Raw genomic sequence first — 19,126 nt, forward strand, 5'->3', positions numbered from 1 at the left:
ATACTTGAACACCATTTTCATCACCATGTTATCCCTGCTTGTTTCAAGAATCTGGCTTGACCTCGGGGAGGACGGGATTGGGATGCGGCTGAAGTCCGAGGGGTTCGGACTCTGCTCCATGCACGCGCAGATTGGCCTTGAGATGAAGGAAGACAAGGTGATGCCTTCTCGATCAGTGTGTTCGGCAAGGGAGGAGCATGATATCATTGCCGGCGACTATTCTGACAAATTAAAGACAGGTATCATGGCGAGACCCGGTACGCTGTGCGGAATCGGAGGATGGCTGCGGCTCGGCGTCGAGAGCGAACACTGACAGGTGAGAGTCGGGCAGGTCTGCCGATGCTCGGTAAGCAAGGATATCGCTACTTCTTTCATGATTGTCTCTGCTGCTGTTGCTGCTTTCATTTCCTGTGAGCGGCGGTTGTCCGACTGGCTCGGTTTCCCGAGTCAAAGTCACACGCCAAAAGACAATTGCTTGTGCGGAACAGGGATGGCTTGTCTCATGCATACGCCTTTTCTGCCCCCAAATCGCCCCCCTTTCCTGGGCCAATATCAAGTGTCAAGACATTTAGTGTCCGCGTTGCTACCGCTCCTGCTCCTCCTGCTACTATTCCCAAGTGCGACTGAGAACAGCCCACTGCGTTGTCCCATTGTCCTTGACGTCGTTCCGCAGCGGAGAGATTGGCCGGCCATCTCGAGCCCGAGCTGTTTCCAACGGCTTCCAACCCAGCCGTAAGGTAGGATTTGCTTCCCATGGCGCTAACGCCTCGCATGCTAACCGCGAAATGGCTGCAGCAACGGCGAGCCTCGACGCTGGGACTTGAGCCCCCTTCAAGCCGACCACCACACCACTGCCTGGTTCGATGCAAGGGTGATCAGGCACGTGGACACTCGCGGCGATGGCCGCACCTTGGTAACGTCGAATAGCACGCTCGAGGGCGGTTGTTCAAGTCGCAATGATCCCATAGCGCGGCAGCCAGACCCCGAGTATCTACACCGGCTGTAGCTTACTCTGCCGTCATTGGATCTAGGGGGCCGGCGGGGTCGCTCGGTGAATGTAGCATGGATGATATGCATCAGGTACGAAGTACGTGGCGCAAGGGTTGCTCTGAGCCGTCGGGCTCTCAACGTTTATGCGGGCGCTAGTCCTTGGTCTAGACTTGCGCCGGACATCGATCTTGGACCCTCGGCCGCCTTGGTGGCCATCGATTTGCGAGCTGCCCGGGGCTGCTCTCCAGACGGCATGCGAGGGGGCGTCATTTGCTCTCAGACGTGTCGACGCAGGCTCATCCAGAAGCATGTGACCCTGCTCAAAGAAGCATCTATGCTGCGAATCCGGCGTCAAGGAGCCAGGTCACCATGGTCGGGGCAACGAGGCATGAGCTGTTGTCGCATGGTGCTCGCCAGGTGGGCACGAACCCTCCAGGAGACTCGGATGTATCGCCTATGTGTACGCGGAGCTTAGACGTTGCTGATCCCAGTTCGCCGAACCAAAGACCCCTGCTCCAGTCACTCTGTTTCACGGTGCTCAGTACTGCACGGAAGCTGTGAATATCGGCACGATTGCAGGCATCAACATCGAGGGCGAGTATACGGACCGGTAGCAGTTACTTACCCGGGCCTTCGTGAACCATGACCTCTTTTCGTCATTCTGACGCTCTCGCACGTCTCGAATCGTGGGCGGATCTTGTCTTACTCGAATATCCTGGCAATTTCACCTGTGGCTACAGAACGATCATGAGAGGACGGAGGATATGTAGTGTACCCCGAGTCTCAGCGCCCCCCCGTGATTCATTTCTCCTCGCCCTTCGAACCAACGCTCACACACGTCAGCTCCAACACGCACATCCTGAAGAAGGAGAGAGAAAAGAAATGCACAAGGCTGCGATGCCCAACCATGCACCTTTCGTCGTTTGGCCTCTTAGACTGACAGCAAGCGCTCCACTTCTCGATGGCCCGTCCACACTTGCGCTTACACGAGGCCTCCCAGTATTCTTTCGGGGCAGATACTGTGAAGGCCGATGTTGTTTTGAGGTGGATTCCCCAAGAGATTCCGCGTGTCAATCCGCGGCCATGGACTAGGAGAGACAGTGCTACTGCACCCCATCAGCTCTCTCTGTCCCGATCCCCATTCCTCCCCTTCTGCCCCTGTCTCTCTCTGTCTCTCCTTACTACACTCCTCCTGGGGACGTACAGTATTCCGTGATCATCGACCCCCATCCTAGCCGAATCTATCAGCGTCGTTGGTGTTTGCTAACCCCCAATGATCATCCCTTAGTGTCAAGCCCTCAACATCCTGTTCCTTGAAACCCCTTGAAGATGCTCTCCTGTGGGGGAGGATGTGAAATCTGCACTCCAAGACATAAAAAGCACGGCCAAGTTTTCTTGCTTTCATGCTTGGACAATAAAAGTTGTGTTACGCGTTCTTCGATGGGTGTGCTTTGTGCATGAGGTCTTCTCGTTCTTTCTCTCGGCTCGAGGGGACGATGATGGCCAATCCTAGGTCTGTTTCTGTATGTATGTATAATGAACTATGACCAACGCTAACAGTCCGACGGCAGCTCGAATACCTTATCATCCACGATGTTTCAGCTGCCAATAAAGCTTCGCCGAAGGGTTGCTTTTGCCTAGGATGCTTAGATGACATGCGCGGCAGCAGAGTCGCACTGTCCCATAGGCCCCATGCTGAAATGGGGACACATCGAACTGATGCTATACATACACATCCAGCTGCAGAGCGGTCTGAGATGGTGAAGGAGCCAGTCTCCACCCTCGACGCGCGCTGGGTGCATGCCCAACTGGGCGTCAAGCTCCTAACGCGGACGGAGACGGCAGGCTCGCCTATTTCCAACGAGAGCTACGTTGCTCATCAGTGCTACTTACGGCGAGGCTCGGCCAGAGGACATGCAAGTGCAGATGCCAGGTACTACAGAGCTGAGTCCATCATCGACGCCACGAATTGCCAGATTCGGGTCCTTTGCAGAACCTTCCGCCAGTCCTCATTTGTTGTCTGATATATGCCGCGGCTGCCGGACTGGGGGACGAGGACGGAGAGATAGAGAGAGAGAGAGATGGAAAGAGAAAGACCTCAACTACGTCACCGATGGGCAGCAGGCATGAGTTCGAAGCCCGACGCCAAGAGGACCTTTGGGACAGCAAGCAAACAGCGTTGGGACGATCAGGCGGATACTCGGGCCTAGTACATCTTTACCAATCACTCGGAGTCATTAATCTCCTCAGTAGCCCAATGAGGACTTGCCACAGACCACCAAACGGCATATGCTTGAGGCCGAACAGCTCGGGGGTGTGTATTTGCTCCTGTCCCACCCACACGTCAAGCAAATCGTACACCGGTTTCCTTCTCTGCTGGCTCGATATCCCCCCCCCCCCCAAGGTGTCACCATCTTTCGAAAGGGTTTGGCACTGCCAGTCTGACATTACATCCAAGCTACCCAGTAAATCGAGGCCGTCGGGCTTGCTTCTGCATCAAAGGGGGTCGTGTTAACCTCAATCGCTCATGAATAGGGGACTGTCTCATCCGCTCTGCTCAGGTGTCCTTCCCATCTGCATACTCCCGATCCAATCTCACGGCCATCGGTTTCTTCCCCCCCGCCCCAAAAAAGAGTCCCTCACTAGCTGGCTAACACCAACGCCGGGTAGACCAGACCCTTGGAGCAGAGGGAGAGCGACGGGGCGCGATAACCTCCCATCACAGCATTGGGGGAAAGTTTGTGCCTTACCGCCACGTGGGCACTTCTTACTTACTCCCCGAGTCTCCTTCTTCTGACAGCGACCTCACGAGACGCGGGGTTAGCAAGATTCAAGGCCTTATAAGTGCATGATGACGGTGGAAACGCTGTCGTGGAGGCTTCGTGAATCGCTCTACGGTAGCTGGTGTCTCCGCCTCTGGTAACTACTACAAGAGAGGGAGATCGCCCCGGGTTTCGCAGAGGTATCCGTCAGTCTCCTCGTCCGCTTCTGTTCGTTCGTCCGTCTGTCTGTCTGCCTATCTGGCCGTCGGATTCACAACACACCTCTCGCCCCTCATGACCCGACCCAGAGTTCCAGACGACAAGCGGCAGAGGACTGCGCGTGCTTGCGATTCTTGCAAGCGCCGGAAGCAGAAGGTGAGTCTACAAGTCATTCAGTCACATTTTTTCCCCCCTTCAGTTGGCCCCAAAGGAATTGGGCCGTTTGGGCTCGCCTTCGCCCCCTTTCCGTAACGCTCCCATGGGACGGACGGACACGCAACTCGCATACACATCACACACGCATACGCACACGCATCCCGAAAGGGGGACGGGATGGAAGAAGAGGAAAAGACGGATGAACAAAAGAACCAAAGCTGGTCCTCGCAACATTGATTCGCGCTATTCCAATACTTTTCCCACACCTCAATTCCGGACTATCGAATGTCGCGATATGCATGTCACCCCCAACATGCGTTTTTCGGTGACCGGATTATGGGCAGTTCGTGCGGGAGAAAAAAAAAGTGATATTTCTCCCACTTCAGCTGCAGCGAACTATTCCGAGCGAGGCGAAAACAATATGCGAGTGAGCCGGTGGTGCTATTCTGATTGCACAGCATATGTACGGCCCGTATTATGTCTGTGCAATGTGACAGATCTTCTACATTCATCCCGGCTCCCCGGCTATTACAAGGCTTGACCCGGCATAAGTGTGTTGGCAAGCGGACGCATTGCCCCTTTGGACAAGCCGTGCCGTCCATGGCGTCTCAATACAAAAGCAAGCTGCACGGGAAACAATGCGGAATGCCCTCGCTAAGATTCTCGCATGCTACTCTCGACCGTCTCGGTTATGTACGCTGCACGGGCTGACATTTTGCTTCCAAGTGTAACGGCCTTCACCCGTGCAACACGTGTATCAAGAGGAACTTGATATGCGACTACACGGACGGCAGAGGCCCTGCCAAACTCATGGCCGTCCATACGACGTCTCCAACGGGACAGAGCCTCGCTTCCGACTCTGTCGACACCATCGGGGCTACTCCCGTCGGCGAGGCGACCCTCGAAGCGTCCCCCAAGGGATCGTCCAAGCAGGCCAAATCTGCGCGCCAGGCGAGGCGGAGGAGCCAAGGCAAGGAAAGGTACTCCCGCCACGCCTACGATGTTTCCTCCGTCAGCGAGGGCGATGAGAGCTTCCGCAACAGCACCGCGTCCGAGACGGACGAGGAGGCCGAGGTTATTGGCCAGATCAGAATGCTGCAGGATCCCATGAAGCGGCTCCGTAAGTGCCCTTTCCCCTTCGATAAGAAACGAGGAGAGAGCTTCTGACTCGAGCTAACCGATGGGTAGTGTATATCGGAGACTCGTCCACCCTCTCGTATCTGCAGTTGATTCGCATGATTGTTTTCAACACGACTGGTTCGTCTGCGTTTACGGACGACCCAAGCCGACACCACATCTTGGAACCTGTTACAGCAGCCGCATCGAGCTCCGTGATCCCTCATATGCTGCCAAATAAGGATGTGATGAATTTCTTAGTTCAATCGTTTTTTGTTAACGTACGGCTGATGACTTCCCTTTGGACCCCCTTGTCACAAGGCCTTAGGATACAATGGCTAATCAGTCCCGCTACAGACCAATGGTGCGATAGACCTGTTTGACCGAGCAACGTTTTACCAGTATCTAGACGCATGTTATTTGACCCCCCTCGATGCCAATCCGTCGACTCTTTGTTTAGTTTATCTGACTTTGGCAATTGGTTATGTCCTGGCATCGCCAGCTCCGGATAGCCCCGAGGAGCTGATGATGAAGAGTTTTCAAGATGGGCCCGGAGAGAGGGCAGATACCCTGTTTCGGGCCGCCAAGTGTCTGAGCGATCCCCTTAACGGGGTTGAGCACGCAGACTTGTGGATGATTCAGGCCTGGACTTTGATGGCGTTTTACATGTTGATCATATCGAAGCGTAACGCGGCGTACGCATATTGTGGTAAGTACATATTCCTTGAAACACCATTCTGGCTAATACATCCTCTGCCCCCCCTTTTCCCTCCTTTACTGACATGGATTTACGTTTTTTTTTAAAGGCATGGCTGTCCGCTCTGCGTACTCGCTGGGTTTGCATCGGATTCGTGACACGATGGTGAAGTTTAACAATGAAGTTGCAAGGCGTAACCTTTGGAGAACCCTGTTTGTGCTGGACAGGTTCCTCGCCACGGCTCTCGGGCGTCCTGCTGCAATCAGCGAAGAAGACTGTTCGAGCGACTCGTTGGAATCGCCGGCAGATCTCTTGCTTGATACGGCGCAGCAGGGAGAAGACATGATTCGGAGCGTCAGCCTCGACTCATCCGTCCGGATCTCCCGGTCTATCGGCGTCATGCTGAAGAAGGTCTACTCGGAGCGCAAGATTTCGACCAAACTTGCTCAGGAAATTGTCGACGACTGCCAGCTCTGGGCTTTCAACGGTCATCCATCCTTGGCAGCAAGCGACCTCCTCCATGGAAAGGCACCGGCAGAGATGGGCATTCCCATCTTGCACGTGCACTTGCTCCATTACCATTCCATCCTTCTCCTAAGCAGGCCTTTCTTCATCGATCTCCTAGTGAAGACACGGCCAACCATTTCGGGCGATGCCGAACCGCTTCACCGGACGTTTTCGAGATCGGAAAAGTTTTCTCAGGCGTGCGTGGCTGCATCGACTCATTCTGTCACGCTCGTCCAGGCGGCTTTTGCAGCCAAGTATTTGCCGCGACGTAACCCGTTTATCTTGTAAGTGCTCCCTGTCATGAGTGACACGGTTTCAATCTTGATTTAACTAATAGCATGGGCGGTTTTTAATTTTCCCTTGGCAGATATTTTCTCTTTGCGGCGGCCTTGATTATCTTGAGTAATGAGTTTGCTGGTTTATACGAAAACGAGCATTACGCAGTGTCCATGACGAGCGCCATCAAAATCATGGAATACTGCGCAGCCGAAGACGTCCAGGCTCAGCGGATGCTCTACATCCTAAAGTCCTTCCTCGCAGACGTCGAGAAGCACCTCAAGTCGTCCGGCTCGGGCGAACAATCCGAGCTCGCCCTGCCAGAGTGCCATATCGGCGATCCGGAGGAGGTCTTGCAGACGAGAAGGCAAAGTCTCACTGCTCGGCGAAACAATTACCACCACCACCGTCAACAGCAGCAGCAGCAGCAACAGCAACAGCAACAGCCGTCAACGCCCATTGGCGGAGGATCCTCGTCTGACGCCATGGAGTACTATCCTCACATGGAGACGGACGCCCGCCAGTCGACCGTTCAGGTTCAAAACATGGGGCCTCTCGTGATGCGCGGCGAGCGCGCCATGGCCTCGACCACGAGCCCGACCATGTCAACGCGCGCGAACGCTCCTCGCTCGCTGTATCGGAGGACGGATCTCGCCCTTGCGAAGCCAGATGAGCAGCAAGAGTTTGAAGACCTGGGCAGCGCCCACCACAGCAACAGCAGCCCGGTCGATTTCCAGTCGACGAGCATGGATTCGGAGGAGACCAAGGTGTACACCCACGGCTTCAACAGCCCGACGATGATGCCTCATGCGGAGCCATCGGCTTTTCAGGCTCAGCATCATGGAGGGGGCGGCTTCAGGGGGTATCCCGCCGCGCTTCCTGGGGTGTCGTCGCATGGGGGTCGGGAGAGCGAGAGGACTGCTCACTTTGGTGGACAGTATCTGTATGTCGAGGACAAATGAGTGGGAATTTGCCGAGGGCTTGGGCTCGTTTTGCTTCAAGAGAAGGGTATTGTGTCTGTGTGTGTGCGCGCGCGTGTGTGTGTTTGTGTGGGAGACCATGATGGACCGTACAAGACGGTGGGTGCCAACGGCTCCCGTTTCTGGTGTCATTGAGGCGATGAAGGACTGCCCCAGCTCAAAGATATATCTGCTTGAAGGTATATCGAAAGGTAGTAAAGATTTTTTATGTTTTATGTGTTATGTTTTTTGCGGTTTGTGTTTCCTTGTTTATTTTCGGTAAAGTATTTTGATCTTTCATTCTTCATTAAAAAAATTTTACTTTTCATTTGTTTATATAGCTATAACGACATTCATAAACCCAAAGTATCTATATCCAACCCAAATGCCCACCATCTCGTGAAGGTAACTGGCCCATCTCTCTATATTTGGCAATGGTGACAAGGCGAGCCTCTACCACGAACTGGGCCCGAAATGCTCTCCCTCCGCAACATGCTTCCTCACAGCCGTCCCCTGATAATCCATCGTCGTAGTCACGACATCGTTCCCCCACCACCTCGGCGGATCAACCCCCTGCATCGTAAACGCAAAGAAGATGAAGAGCGTAGCGAGCGCCAGCCCCAGATCCAAGCCGGACGACGTCAAAAAGTTGGACCTGCTCCACCACCGAAAGTGCCGCTTCTTGATCCAGAACTGGAAGACGAAGCCGACGATGCCCCAGGAGAAGTAGTTGAGCGGGGTGGCGGGCGGGATGGCTCCGGGGCCGCCGAAGAGGAGCGGCGCGATGAGGTATCTTACGGGGGACTTTGGGTACTTTTTGATGGCGAGGTAGATGACGACGGGGGTGATTGCGCCGACGATGAAGAAGATGAAGAGGCCTGAGTAGATTTGGCCGGGGGAGAACATGCGGCCTGGGCCGATGAGGCCCCATATGACGGAGGCTGAACGATGGTGAGGAGAACGATTAGTATTGAGATCGACGTCTGATGGAGGAGGAAATGCTGCTTTGATTATGTGACTCACCAGAGTAAAAGACTCTTCCCCCTGGGCACGTAAAGTGGTCTTCCTGCTGGTCATCGCACACATTCTCGATGCTGTTGAGAGCCATGTTGAGGACAAGGACTTGGATGATGCACGAGTATGTCGTGGCGACGACCTGGGCCAGGAACATGGTCCTGGGAGGAATCTTCATGTAATGGCCAAACTTGAGGTCGGAGACGAAATTGAGCGCTTGAGACCTGTTGGAGGTGGTTGAGTAGATCGAACCTACGAAAGGCATTATTGTGTAGTTTGTTCACTTACATGGTAATGTAGCCAAAGGTTTTGAAGCTAAATCATGCACGTATACATGATTAGTGATAAGATGCCTTTGCCCCTTTCGCCCTGCGGCATAGACAATGCGGGATAAACATACAGCATGAGTGCAAGAGGCCGTCCCGGCTGGATGTAGCCGTATACAAACTCCGTGAGGACATTGAGGCCAATTTGGTTGTTTGTGACTGCTTGAATAATGCCGATTGGCAAAGAGAAGCCAAACGAGATCATGACGGCCAGCAGAAAGGCCCACCAGGTGAGATTGGTTGGGTACGCAAGCACTGTATAGAAGCCCAATGCCAGCATCTAAGTCAAGGTACGATGATGTCAGCGGGTGCCGAAGGTCATGGTTGCCTGTACTGGGCGGAGATGGACGACAGGGAGAGGGCGGAAAAGGGAGGAGGGGAGGGGGGGGTTTGGCAGAATACTGACGACGGCGAAGAGAGAGAGGTACCACCACGTAGGCGCCTCTTTGTACTTTCTCATCAGTTTCATATGGATGTCCGGCTTTTCTGCGGTGCTGTTCATGTACTGCTTCCATATGTACTTGCCGTGGTGAAGGTATGTGTACACCACGAGAGAGGAGATGGCTGCGAACGACAGGCCATACGATATGGCGAACGTGGTGCTATTGAACAGATGAGACTTGGGGCCACGGAACGCGGCCACTTTAGGGACAGTAAGGCATTTACCTAATGAACAAGGGTGAGTAGCCTTTGTAAGCTTCCTCATTCAGAGTCATGTCGGAGTTTACAATCCGAGTAATGTTGTACTTTGCTCCCGTATTGTCGTAGATGCTGGCATCGTTGATGGGTAGAAATGAGCCGTACCACGTCCCGAAGTATTGAAGCAGGATTGACAACCCCAGGTAGAATACGACGACGCTGATCAAGGTGTTGGCAATGGCGTGCCTAGATTTTCTTCTTGTCAGGACTTGCGCAGCAAGTTGCAGGTTGGTGTAACTCACCAGGGCGAGACAAGGGGGGATCCGATGTAACCTGACACTTGGCTCCAGTCAAAGGTGATGGGAATAAGGGACAGGCCCGTGTTGCCACCGAACAGTTGGTTAATCACTGGATTCTGGGGCGCCAGCCAGGTTGCAAAAGCGAACACGCTCAGAAACTGGGCAAAGAAGCCCGGGATGAAGTAGTAGATGAAAGATGCCGCCGTGACAAGGCCGAACCACGTATATCTGGGGAAGCGGCCGCCGAAGACGGTGGGATCCGTTTCGTCACCCGACTCATACATGGCGTTCATCATGGTCACGGAAGCTAGGTTGCCGGGCCATATCATGGACGCAGGATACACTAAAGGAAAGTACGGGATTAGATACCGACGCCAGGGGGGTGAGTCAAGGGCAAGGGGGGTCCTCGAACCTAGATATTTTCGCATCACGCCGGCAATGCCATATCCCAAGGATTGGGTGGAAATCGTAAGCAGGATCTGGAAGAGCAATCCAAAGTTCTGCTTGTAAAAGATGAGCTGCGCCAAGATGATGTCTGTTGAGTAGGCAACAGAAAAGGACACAGACGCCATGACTCCAATGATGGCATGCTCCTTCATGTTGAAAGGGCCCGGATTCAGATTCCACTTGACGCCGAAGAAGCTAAACTCTCGCTCCGGGACGAAGCGCGCCCAGCCGTGACCAATGGGCCACGCGATGATCTGGGCCACAAGGGGGCCGATGGAAATGGTTGGCCGGCGCAGAGAGAAGATGGTGTTCATCGAGGCACCGATGATGACGAGGGACAATCCAATTGTCCAAGCACGGACCGTGCTGCATGGCACGTCTTGGTCAAAGTTGTGAACGGCGGCGCAAACTTCGGGATATGGAGAGTTTTCCTCCTCCTCTTCGTCGCCCCCTTTGGATTCATCGTCGGATAAGCCGTCCTCGGCCCGGGAACGACGGCGAGGCTCGTGGTCCTCCGGGAGGTTTGGGTCCATTAGGAGCTCATACTCGGATCCTTGGTCGTCGTCATCCAGGTCGTTCCGTGCGCCTGAATCCGGCCATTTGGAGATGGTCTCGCGTAGATTCTCCATGAGGCCGGTCGTTGGACTTGAAAGGGAATGGCGAGGATGAGGCCCGGATTCACTCTCGCGCCCGCTTGCTTCTGCCATATTGTCCATGGTGTATTCCTCGATCCGGCGCTGGTTGGACAGTAGCCATATAGGGGCCGATATCAGCGGGAGAGTGTTGGTGGACCGAGAGCAGTTCGTCAGAGTAAGTCAGGTGATAAAGTGAGGCCGTGGCACAAGAAACTCTTCGCTTTCCCGCCTTCTCTCTTTCTTTCACTCTCTCTTCTTCTACCTCGCCTCAGTTTGAGGCATCCATATTGAATGAAAGGAGATCGGTTCGAGAGATTGAGAGGTTGGTCCAAACTTCAAAAGACACCCAAACGCTAAGATGGGTCGGATAGTGGCCACGCGACAATAGAACAAGCGCCGACGACTATTGCAAGCAGATTCCGGATGATTCGGTGCGGTATCGATGACCAGTAAGAAGTGAATGGCTCTCACATGCAATTACCAGTAAAGAAGCTCTCAAATGAGCGAATCGAGGTGATTATTTTCGCATGTTGAAGGAGGAATGAAATCCAGAGACAAGGAAAGAGACGAGACGAGACGCAGTTGACCCCTAACGCTGAGCACTTGCGTAACTACGGAAGGGGCTTAGTGTGTCTGATGCAGCGCTAGCTAACAATAGGCCGCTAGCCCAGAACGGGCCATTTCCACAACAAGCTGATCGATTTATTATTATACCTGCTCAAAGAATTCAACATCTTGTATTTCTCATCTCATCAAGAGCCAACGACAACGACAGCAATACATAAAACGCCACCAAAGCTCATACCCGAGCAGCTGCATAGCAGTCTGAAGCACATCATATAACGATCCCTGATATGGAATCATAAAAACAATGCGGCGAGTTGTCGTGACTGGCCTCGGCGCCATCACGCCTCTCGGGCTCGGCATCCAGCGCACCTGGGCTCGTCTCGTCGCGGGCGAGTCCGGCATCGTCAGCGTGGCCGAACGGGAACCGAGACAGCGATGGCGAGAGCTGACGTGTACCGTCGCCGGCGTCGTGCCTCAGGGGGATGGCGGGAGGGCTCACGGCTTATGGAGGGCCGACGACTGGCTCAGTGCGGCCGAGCAGCGGCGCATGTCTCTGTTCACGCAGTACGCGATTGCGGCGAGCGACATGGCCCTGGAGGATGCGGGCTGGAAGGCATCGCGGCTGGAGGATCAAGAGGCTACGGGCGTGTGCCTGGGGAGCGGGATTGGGAACTTGGAGGAGATGTACGAGACGAGCCTCTCTCACAGCAGAGATGTGAGCTTATATAAACCTCTACCTAGAGCTGGGCGTCGAGCCACTAACACGATGCTTGAAAATTTAGGGTTACAGAAAAGTGTCACCACTCTTCGTGCCGAAGCTCCTCATCAACATGGCGGCTGGGCACATCGCCATGAGGCACGGCTTCCAGGGCCCCAATCACGCTGCGACAACAGCTTGCACGACGGGAGCGCACTCCATCGGAGACGCAGCCCGGTTCATCGCCCATGGAGATGCCGACGTCATGGTCGCCGGAGGAGCAGAGTCTTGCATCCATCCTCTCACTTTTGCCGGCTTCGGCAGAGCCAGGTCTCTAACCACAGCGTACAACGACAGACCGCAATCAGCATGCCGCCCGTTTGATGCCGCCCGAGATGGCTTTGTTATTGCCGAGGGAGCAGCAGTGTGTGTCCTCGAGGAGCTTGAGCATGCAAAGGCCAGAGGGGCGAAGATTTACGCTCAAGTCCGCGGGTACGGATGCAGCGGCGACGCTCACCACATGACGGCGCCGCGAGGGGACGGCCACGGAGCGTACATGGCCATGAAGAAGGCGCTGAAGAGCGCGGGCATCAAGCCCTCGCAAGTCGACTACGTGAATGCCCATGCCACGAGCACGCAGGTAGGGGACTCGGCCGAGGCAGCGGCTATCAAGAGGATCATGCTGGGCGAAGAAGGTGTTTCATCTGAGTCCCAGGTCACTGTGAGCGGCACCAAGGGGGCAATAGGGCATTTGCTGGGTGCAGCGGGGGCCATCGAGGCTCTCTTTTGCATCCTTGCCATCGACCAGGTGAGATCCGGAGCTTCATCTGAACAATTGGTAGCTTGGTTGCACCCAGGAACTGACGTGTACAACGCAACAGGGAATCGTACCGGCCACTCTCAACCTGGAGCGGCCGGATGTCGGCGTCGACTTCAACTTTGTGCCCCTCAAAAGCCAGGAGAAGAAGGTGAGGGTGGCGCTGAGCAACAGCTTTGGGTTTGGCGGCACCAACAGCACGCTGGTGTTTTCCAGGCTTGAGTAGTCCTTGACTACCTACTATGTAAGAATACTGTAACAATATTGTAATAACCAATGTACATCTTTGTCTGTTCAACCCCCCCAATCGGTCCTTTACATGTGAAGAGGGCAAACCAAGTTGTCATTGTTACATCAAAGTACCTGGCAAGCATCCATGGTCTCTCCATGCCCGTGAATCTGACCCCCCCAAAATCCAAATCTTGGACCCTGCATCAACCGACTCGAGATCCCTCCAATGCGCGGGGCAGCCGCACTTTAGCCGCTCCCAGCAAAGCCACATGCGATCGCCTTGGCTAAATTCAGCGCAAATCCACCGCGTCATGGAGAAGCTGCTGAAAGAGGTACTATCGGCTATCACAGCGCAGAAAAAAAATCCCACCTTACAAGCTTCCGGCCCGCCATACGCAAATCTCCCTCTCTCTCTGCTCATGGCCATTCAACCTCCACAGACGCCCCTCGCCTCGCCTCGATAACCCCCAATCCCCTACTTTTCATTTCCTTCTATAGTTCAGCTTCGTTACATCCTTCGCAATGGCCTGCGAAAGCTGCAGGTCCCAGGCCCGGACGCTCCTCCGAGTCGCATCCCGCACCTCAGCATCCCGCTCCTCTCGAGCCGCCACATCAGTCCTCGTCCCTCTCCTCAACGCACACGCCCCCGTCCGGACGCCCTCGTCATCACGCGGCTTCGGCAGCACAAGCTCGAGACAGATCCTGGGCGGCCTCGGGAGCTCGATTGGGGAGTCGTACCGGGTCCTGGGCGCTTCCGAGAGGATATTCAAGGCGTGCTCCAAGGCGGCCGACTATCGCATCACGGAGGAGGAGCGCAAGAATGACCAGGTCGAGAGGTTAGAGGACGGCGAGGAGATTGGCCGGGCTCTGGAACCAGGCAACATCTGGCACAGCGGTATGTCACTCTGCACCGGAAATCTTCATCCTACACGAATCTTCGTCCTACACACACATGTATGACCACCAGCTGACTCTGCGCCACGGGGGGGGTGGGAAAACAGCCTTCAAGCTGCCGCCGACATTCAGCACCTGGTCGCACGTCACCATGCTGCACCTCTACCTCGTCAACGCCCGCATACGCTGCCTCGAGCGCGACGCCTACCGCAACTGGCAGCAGCAGCTCATCGACCACTTCTTCTTCGAGTGCGAGAAGAAGATGCACATTGACCACAACATCACCTCGAGCGCCCTGCGCCAGCGCTACCTCAAGGACATCTTCGTCCAGTGGCGCGGCCTGCTGCTGGCCTACGACGAGGGCCTCATCAAGGGCGACGCCGTCCTGGCCAGCGCCGTCTGGCGGAACCTGTTCAAGGGCGATCCCGAGGTCGACCCGCGCGCGCTCGTCGCCATTGTCGGCTGGATGCGGTCGGGGCTCGCCGCGCTCGAGGGCGCGTCCGACATGGCCATGCCGAACAGGGCGCTCGAGGTGCTGGCGCGGCCGGTGGATGTCTTTTGGACGAGGTTGGAGGAGCCGTTCAAGAAGGAGGATGGCAAGACTACTGCGGTGCCGGAGGAGAAGGAGACGAAAGGGGCGAAGCCCGTTGCTAAGACGGCTCAGGCTGCTTGGCGGGATGGGGATGATATGCAGTAAGGGGGGAAAAAAAGGGGGGGGGATATTTAAAATGGCGACTGTGGGATTTGTACAAACTATATAAAGTGTCTGGGCGAAAACCTGGTATGGCTGGGGGATCAGAGGAAACAACAGAGGCGTTGGATGGATCTGTTACATCTTGGCAGCAACGCAGTGTATGTGTACGGGGGAGACGCAACAATAAGGGCTTCGACATCCCACCTCCTGACAGACCATGTCCGATATCTAATCATATACATCTCACGCAAATGCACCACGTCTAGAATCCATTCACGCTCAAACCACTCACTCCCTCTCCCACATCTCAAACTCATACTTGATACCCGCCTCCTCCTGCCCCCCCTCGTCAACCTCTTGCCCCGTCCACCTCTCCAGCTCCTCCCTCGACCTCTTCCTCCACCCCCTCGCCGCAGCCTCCCCATCACCATCCGCCCTCAAATCCAGCGGGAAAAACACATCGCAGTCAAACTCGGCATCGATCCTCGTCAGCAGCACCCTCTTGGCAGCAGGGTGCCGCAGCGCAGCCTCGTAGATTTGCGCGCCGCCCATGACGAAGACGCGGGCGCCGGTCCCCGCGCTGGTCTCGTGGGCGTACTGTAGGGCTGCCTCGACGGAGGGGACGCGGATCTCTGCGCTGGAACTGGATGAAGCGGTCGTCGAGGGGGAGGAAGAGGGAGGATGGGAGGGCGTGGCGGAGCGGGAGATGACAATGTTGAGGCGGTTCTTTAGGGGGCGGAATTTGGGGGGGATGGAGTCCCATGTTTTGCGGCCCATGATGACTGCGTTTTGGGGGGCCTGTATATGAGATTAGCAGCGATTCTTCTCTGATATACGAATGCATTAGTCGGGTTGGGGGGGGGGGGAGATGGTTTCGAAATTGTAGATGTCGTGGAAAAGACGGGCGTGTGAAGGTTGAACGGGGATGATTTTTTTTTCATTTTACCTGCGATGAGGCGGGAACCCGCGTCGTGACGCGAGCGAAATACTGCATTTCCCGCTTGAGGCCTTTCCAGGGCATGGTTCCCTGGAAGCCGATGCCCATGCTGCGGGTTGCGGCCACGATGAGGGTGAGTTCGGGAGCTGTCATGGCGATGTTGGTTGTAAGATGTCTGTATGCATGTGAGTGAGTGTCTGAGGGTGAGTTGAGTGGGAAAATGTGCAAGTTGCACGTTTAAATTTTAGCGCAGCGACTTTTGTTGGTTGAGAGACTGGGTTGCAGGACACGCGTGTATGACGAGAACTAGGAACAGCTTCGACAGATTGATTTTCCAAAGAAACAGCTTTAGGTTGTGAATCCATATATGATGGATGACGGAAAGAAATGATTCTACATGCTGAGCTATGGTTCCCACTTCCACTTGCTACAACTGCCGATAAACGTCCCCCTCGCTACTACAACTTGGACGGCGTCAGCACAGCAATATCTTGAAACGGAATGTCCAAGAACTTGTAAATATGATTGAACCTAAGGTACATCCTGTCATTAGCACATAACAATCCCAATCGCAGCAGCATAGCATTCATCAGACAAAACTCACCGGTCGCTCCCAAAGAAAGGCTCCTGCTCCCCCCCATCATTCGTCACCCAAAACCACGGCGCGCCAAAAGCCCCCAGATCAACAGCCCTCTGCGTAGTCGCCAGAAGAACATCCTTCATGCTCCCCCGGCTCTTCATAATCTTGTCCACCTCGTCCTCAGTGAAAAGCGTCTTGCTGTCGCTCCTGCCCGGCTTCTCCGTCGCCCCTAGCAGCACGGCACGCAGGTTTTCCTCCGGGATGAGATTGACGTTGGGAGGCGTCCAGAAGGCGATGAAGCACGCTTCCATGGCGGCTATGAACGTGGCGGGCGGGTAATTCGCCTTGACGAAGTGCAGGGCGCGCAGGGGCGAGATGGTATGGCCCGCGGCCATGAGGTCGGGGGGGCTGCGGATGTTGACGAGGCCGACGCGTTGGGCGGCGCGGCGGGAGTCACATTGGAGGTATTTGGCCTTGGCCTTGTTTGTCCATGGGGGGTTGTTGCCTGTATTGACATGATGGGTGAGCTTGGAACTTGGTGGACATGTGTGGTGAGAGTGAGGCAAAGGTCGAGTATGTAGAGACGAGAGATGATGGTGGCCTACCTGAGAGGTGGTTGATGCCACCCAGAAACACGGGATGGATCCTGGCAGAGCGAGACATGAGCAGATGATCCGATAGAGCAGCTGTGCGATGATGACGGTGGTGATGACGAACTTACTCAATGTCCACTCCGCTGGCCGCCAGCTTGTCGCGGTTCTGCGCCAAGTCCGCAAAGGCGACGTAGCTGAAGTAGGATGCTAGTCACCGTGCTTCATCAGTATAGTTGACTCCAAATGAAAGGGAAAAGGCAGTGGAAGCATCGACATCAAGCCAATCACCACACCGACTCGCGGGATCCAACCTCCCAGAAGCAAGAGGCACTCACAGATATCCAGGAAGCACTCAATCTTGCCTCCCATCCTTCAAGTGGCTGTCCCCTTATCTTGGCTTCTCAGCTTCCCACCGTTACCCCGGATTCCCGCATTCACCAAGATCCGACTCGGTAGGGGAATTGATTCGATCTGCCGCAGCTGGCAAAGCGACGCAGATGGCGTGACGGAAGATGATGACAATATCCGAAAAGTGCACTATCTTACCGTGTGTATCCAGCAGCCGTTGTTATATGTCCGCAGCCAGATCTCACCAACACATTCCCATCTCTGCACTTCCGCGGCTTATTACTCCCCCCGGGCTTCCCTTCACCACATACCCGCCTGTAAACTTGCGGGGACAGCAGCGCTACAGACGCTATGAACCGCTGTAAACACGCACGAGCCGAGGCATCCACATCCACATCCACTGCTGGAAATCAGCGGCGCTCTGCTGTTCACTAATCACCAAAATGATGCCTCGCCGGCTCCACATGCTCGGCAGCTTCAACCCCCAGCTTTGCGATTGAACCTACAGTATGCATCGATTCATGATAGGTCGAGTCGATGATGACATGTGCTTGATTTCCCTAATACACGTATATAGCTGGTCATCTTACCATTATCCTTCATTCAACATTCATCTCTCTTACCCGTGGATATAGAACAAGCTGAAGAGGTGCAGTCGAAAGTATCAACCATCTCACCATCAACACCATTCATCTCCATCGCCACCACAACCATCCCATACAACAACACAAAATGCCCTCCCAAAAGCCCGTCGCCCTCATCGTAGGAGCCTCTCGCGGCATCGGCCGCCAAGTCGCCATCGACCTCGCCAAAGACGGCTACGCAGGCAAGTCGCCCCAAATACATACTTCACCTACATGACCTTACAGACAGCTCATCTCCTCTATAACCATCCCCCTTCTCATGAAAAGAAAAACACATGGTGCCTGATTTCCAACTAACCCGTGTAAAAAACGCAGTCGTCGTCGCCGCAAAGTCCATCACAGACCCCTCCAACCTCTCCCCTCAAACACCAGACCCCAAATCGCCCGCCTCGACCGTCACGACCGTCGCCCGCGAGATTGCTTCCGCCGGCGGCGAGGCCACGCCCATCCAGGTCGACGTCCGGTCCGAGGAGAGCGTGAATGCCCTCGTCGCCAAGACGATTGCCGTAAGCTTGTCCTCGCCCTCACCCATCATCACCATCATCCTCATCATCATCATCATCATCATTGCCGATTGCTACAAAGATATAAAGCAATGCTGACCGTGTTGGTGTTGGTAGAAATACAACCGCCTCGACGTCGTCGTCTACAACTCCGGCGCAATATGGTGGGCCTCCGTAGCAAACACCCCCCTCAAGCGCTTCCAGCTCATGCAGCGCGTTAACCCAGAGGGCCTCTACGCCGTCGTCCAGGCCGCCCTCCCGCACCTCTACAAGTCGTCTCCCCTCGGAGGAGGCCGCATCGTCGTCGTCAGCCCGCCCATCTACAGCCGCTTCTTCCGCGGCAAGGCCGCCTACGCCATGGGCAAAGTCGGCATGAGCGTCCTGACCAAGGGGCTGGCCATGGACTTTGAAAGAGAGGGCAGGAAGAATATGGCGATTACGAGCATTTGGCCTGCAGTGGTGAGTTGATGTTCCCCCCCTTCTTCCCTCCCTTCCCCCATATACTACATACCTTACACCCACACACACACACACACACACACACACACACACACACACACACACACACACACACACACA

General features: G+C 55.1%; 7 protein-coding genes across 7 annotated transcripts; 5 read left to right on the top strand and 2 right to left on the bottom strand.

Annotated features, from left to right (window-relative positions):
* Window positions 1–25: 25 nt before the first annotated feature.
* On the top strand, window positions 26–824 carry CCMA1212_002086 (uncharacterized protein; the record flags this gene model as incomplete). Its single annotated transcript, XM_073699487.1, has 2 exons — window positions 26–257; window positions 619–824. 2 exons carry the CDS (start codon window positions 26–28, stop codon window positions 822–824), a joined length of 438 nt encoding a protein of 145 aa, XP_073562197.1.
* A 3,222-nt stretch (window positions 825–4,046) lies between these two features.
* Window positions 4,047–7,685, top strand: CCMA1212_002087 (uncharacterized protein; the record flags this gene model as incomplete). Its single annotated transcript, XM_073699488.1, has 6 exons — window positions 4,047–4,127; window positions 4,854–5,247; window positions 5,316–5,488; window positions 5,601–5,952; window positions 6,050–6,731; window positions 6,815–7,685. 6 exons carry the CDS (start codon window positions 4,047–4,049, stop codon window positions 7,683–7,685), a joined length of 2,553 nt encoding a protein of 850 aa, XP_073562198.1.
* Window positions 7,686–8,135: 450 nt separating this feature from the next.
* CCMA1212_002088 (Sexual differentiation process protein isp4) lies at window positions 8,136–11,123 on the bottom strand (the record flags this gene model as incomplete). Its single annotated transcript, XM_073699489.1, has 8 exons — window positions 8,136–8,623; window positions 8,706–8,920; window positions 8,985–9,011; window positions 9,097–9,302; window positions 9,357–9,624; window positions 9,689–9,907; window positions 9,964–10,303; window positions 10,373–11,123. 8 exons carry the CDS (start codon window positions 11,121–11,123, stop codon window positions 8,136–8,138), a joined length of 2,514 nt encoding a protein of 837 aa, XP_073562195.1.
* A 790-nt stretch (window positions 11,124–11,913) lies between these two features.
* Window positions 11,914–13,349, top strand: CCMA1212_002089 (uncharacterized protein; the record flags this gene model as incomplete). Its single annotated transcript, XM_073699490.1, has 3 exons — window positions 11,914–12,324; window positions 12,392–13,114; window positions 13,188–13,349. 3 exons carry the CDS (start codon window positions 11,914–11,916, stop codon window positions 13,347–13,349), a joined length of 1,296 nt encoding a protein of 431 aa, XP_073562196.1.
* A 527-nt stretch (window positions 13,350–13,876) lies between these two features.
* On the top strand, window positions 13,877–14,945 carry CCMA1212_002090 (CBP3-like protein; the record flags this gene model as incomplete). The annotated part of the gene is made up of 2 exons (XM_073699491.1): window positions 13,877–14,308; window positions 14,364–14,945. 2 exons carry the CDS (start codon window positions 13,877–13,879, stop codon window positions 14,943–14,945), a joined length of 1,014 nt encoding a protein of 337 aa, XP_073562090.1.
* A 285-nt stretch (window positions 14,946–15,230) lies between these two features.
* Window positions 15,231–17,421, bottom strand: CCMA1212_002091 (uncharacterized protein; the record flags this gene model as incomplete). The annotated part of the gene is made up of 5 exons (XM_073699492.1): window positions 15,231–15,740; window positions 15,889–16,054; window positions 16,484–16,993; window positions 17,181–17,259; window positions 17,388–17,421. The coding sequence occupies 5 exons, from the start codon at window positions 17,419–17,421 to the stop codon at window positions 15,231–15,233; spliced, it is 1,299 nt and encodes a 432-aa protein (XP_073562089.1).
* Window positions 17,422–18,319: 898 nt separating this feature from the next.
* CCMA1212_002092 (Hydroxysteroid dehydrogenase-like protein) lies at window positions 18,320–19,015 on the top strand (the record flags this gene model as incomplete). The annotated part of the gene is made up of 2 exons (XM_073699493.1): window positions 18,320–18,550; window positions 18,665–19,015. The coding sequence occupies 2 exons, from the start codon at window positions 18,320–18,322 to the stop codon at window positions 19,013–19,015; spliced, it is 582 nt and encodes a 193-aa protein (XP_073562498.1).
* Window positions 19,016–19,126: the final 111 nt, after the last annotated feature.

Source organism: Trichoderma ghanense, assembly GCF_004382785.1.
Source record: "Trichoderma ghanense strain CCMA-1212 chromosome Unknown scaffold_1, whole genome shotgun sequence".
NCBI lineage: Eukaryota > Fungi > Ascomycota > Sordariomycetes > Hypocreales > Hypocreaceae > Trichoderma > Trichoderma ghanense.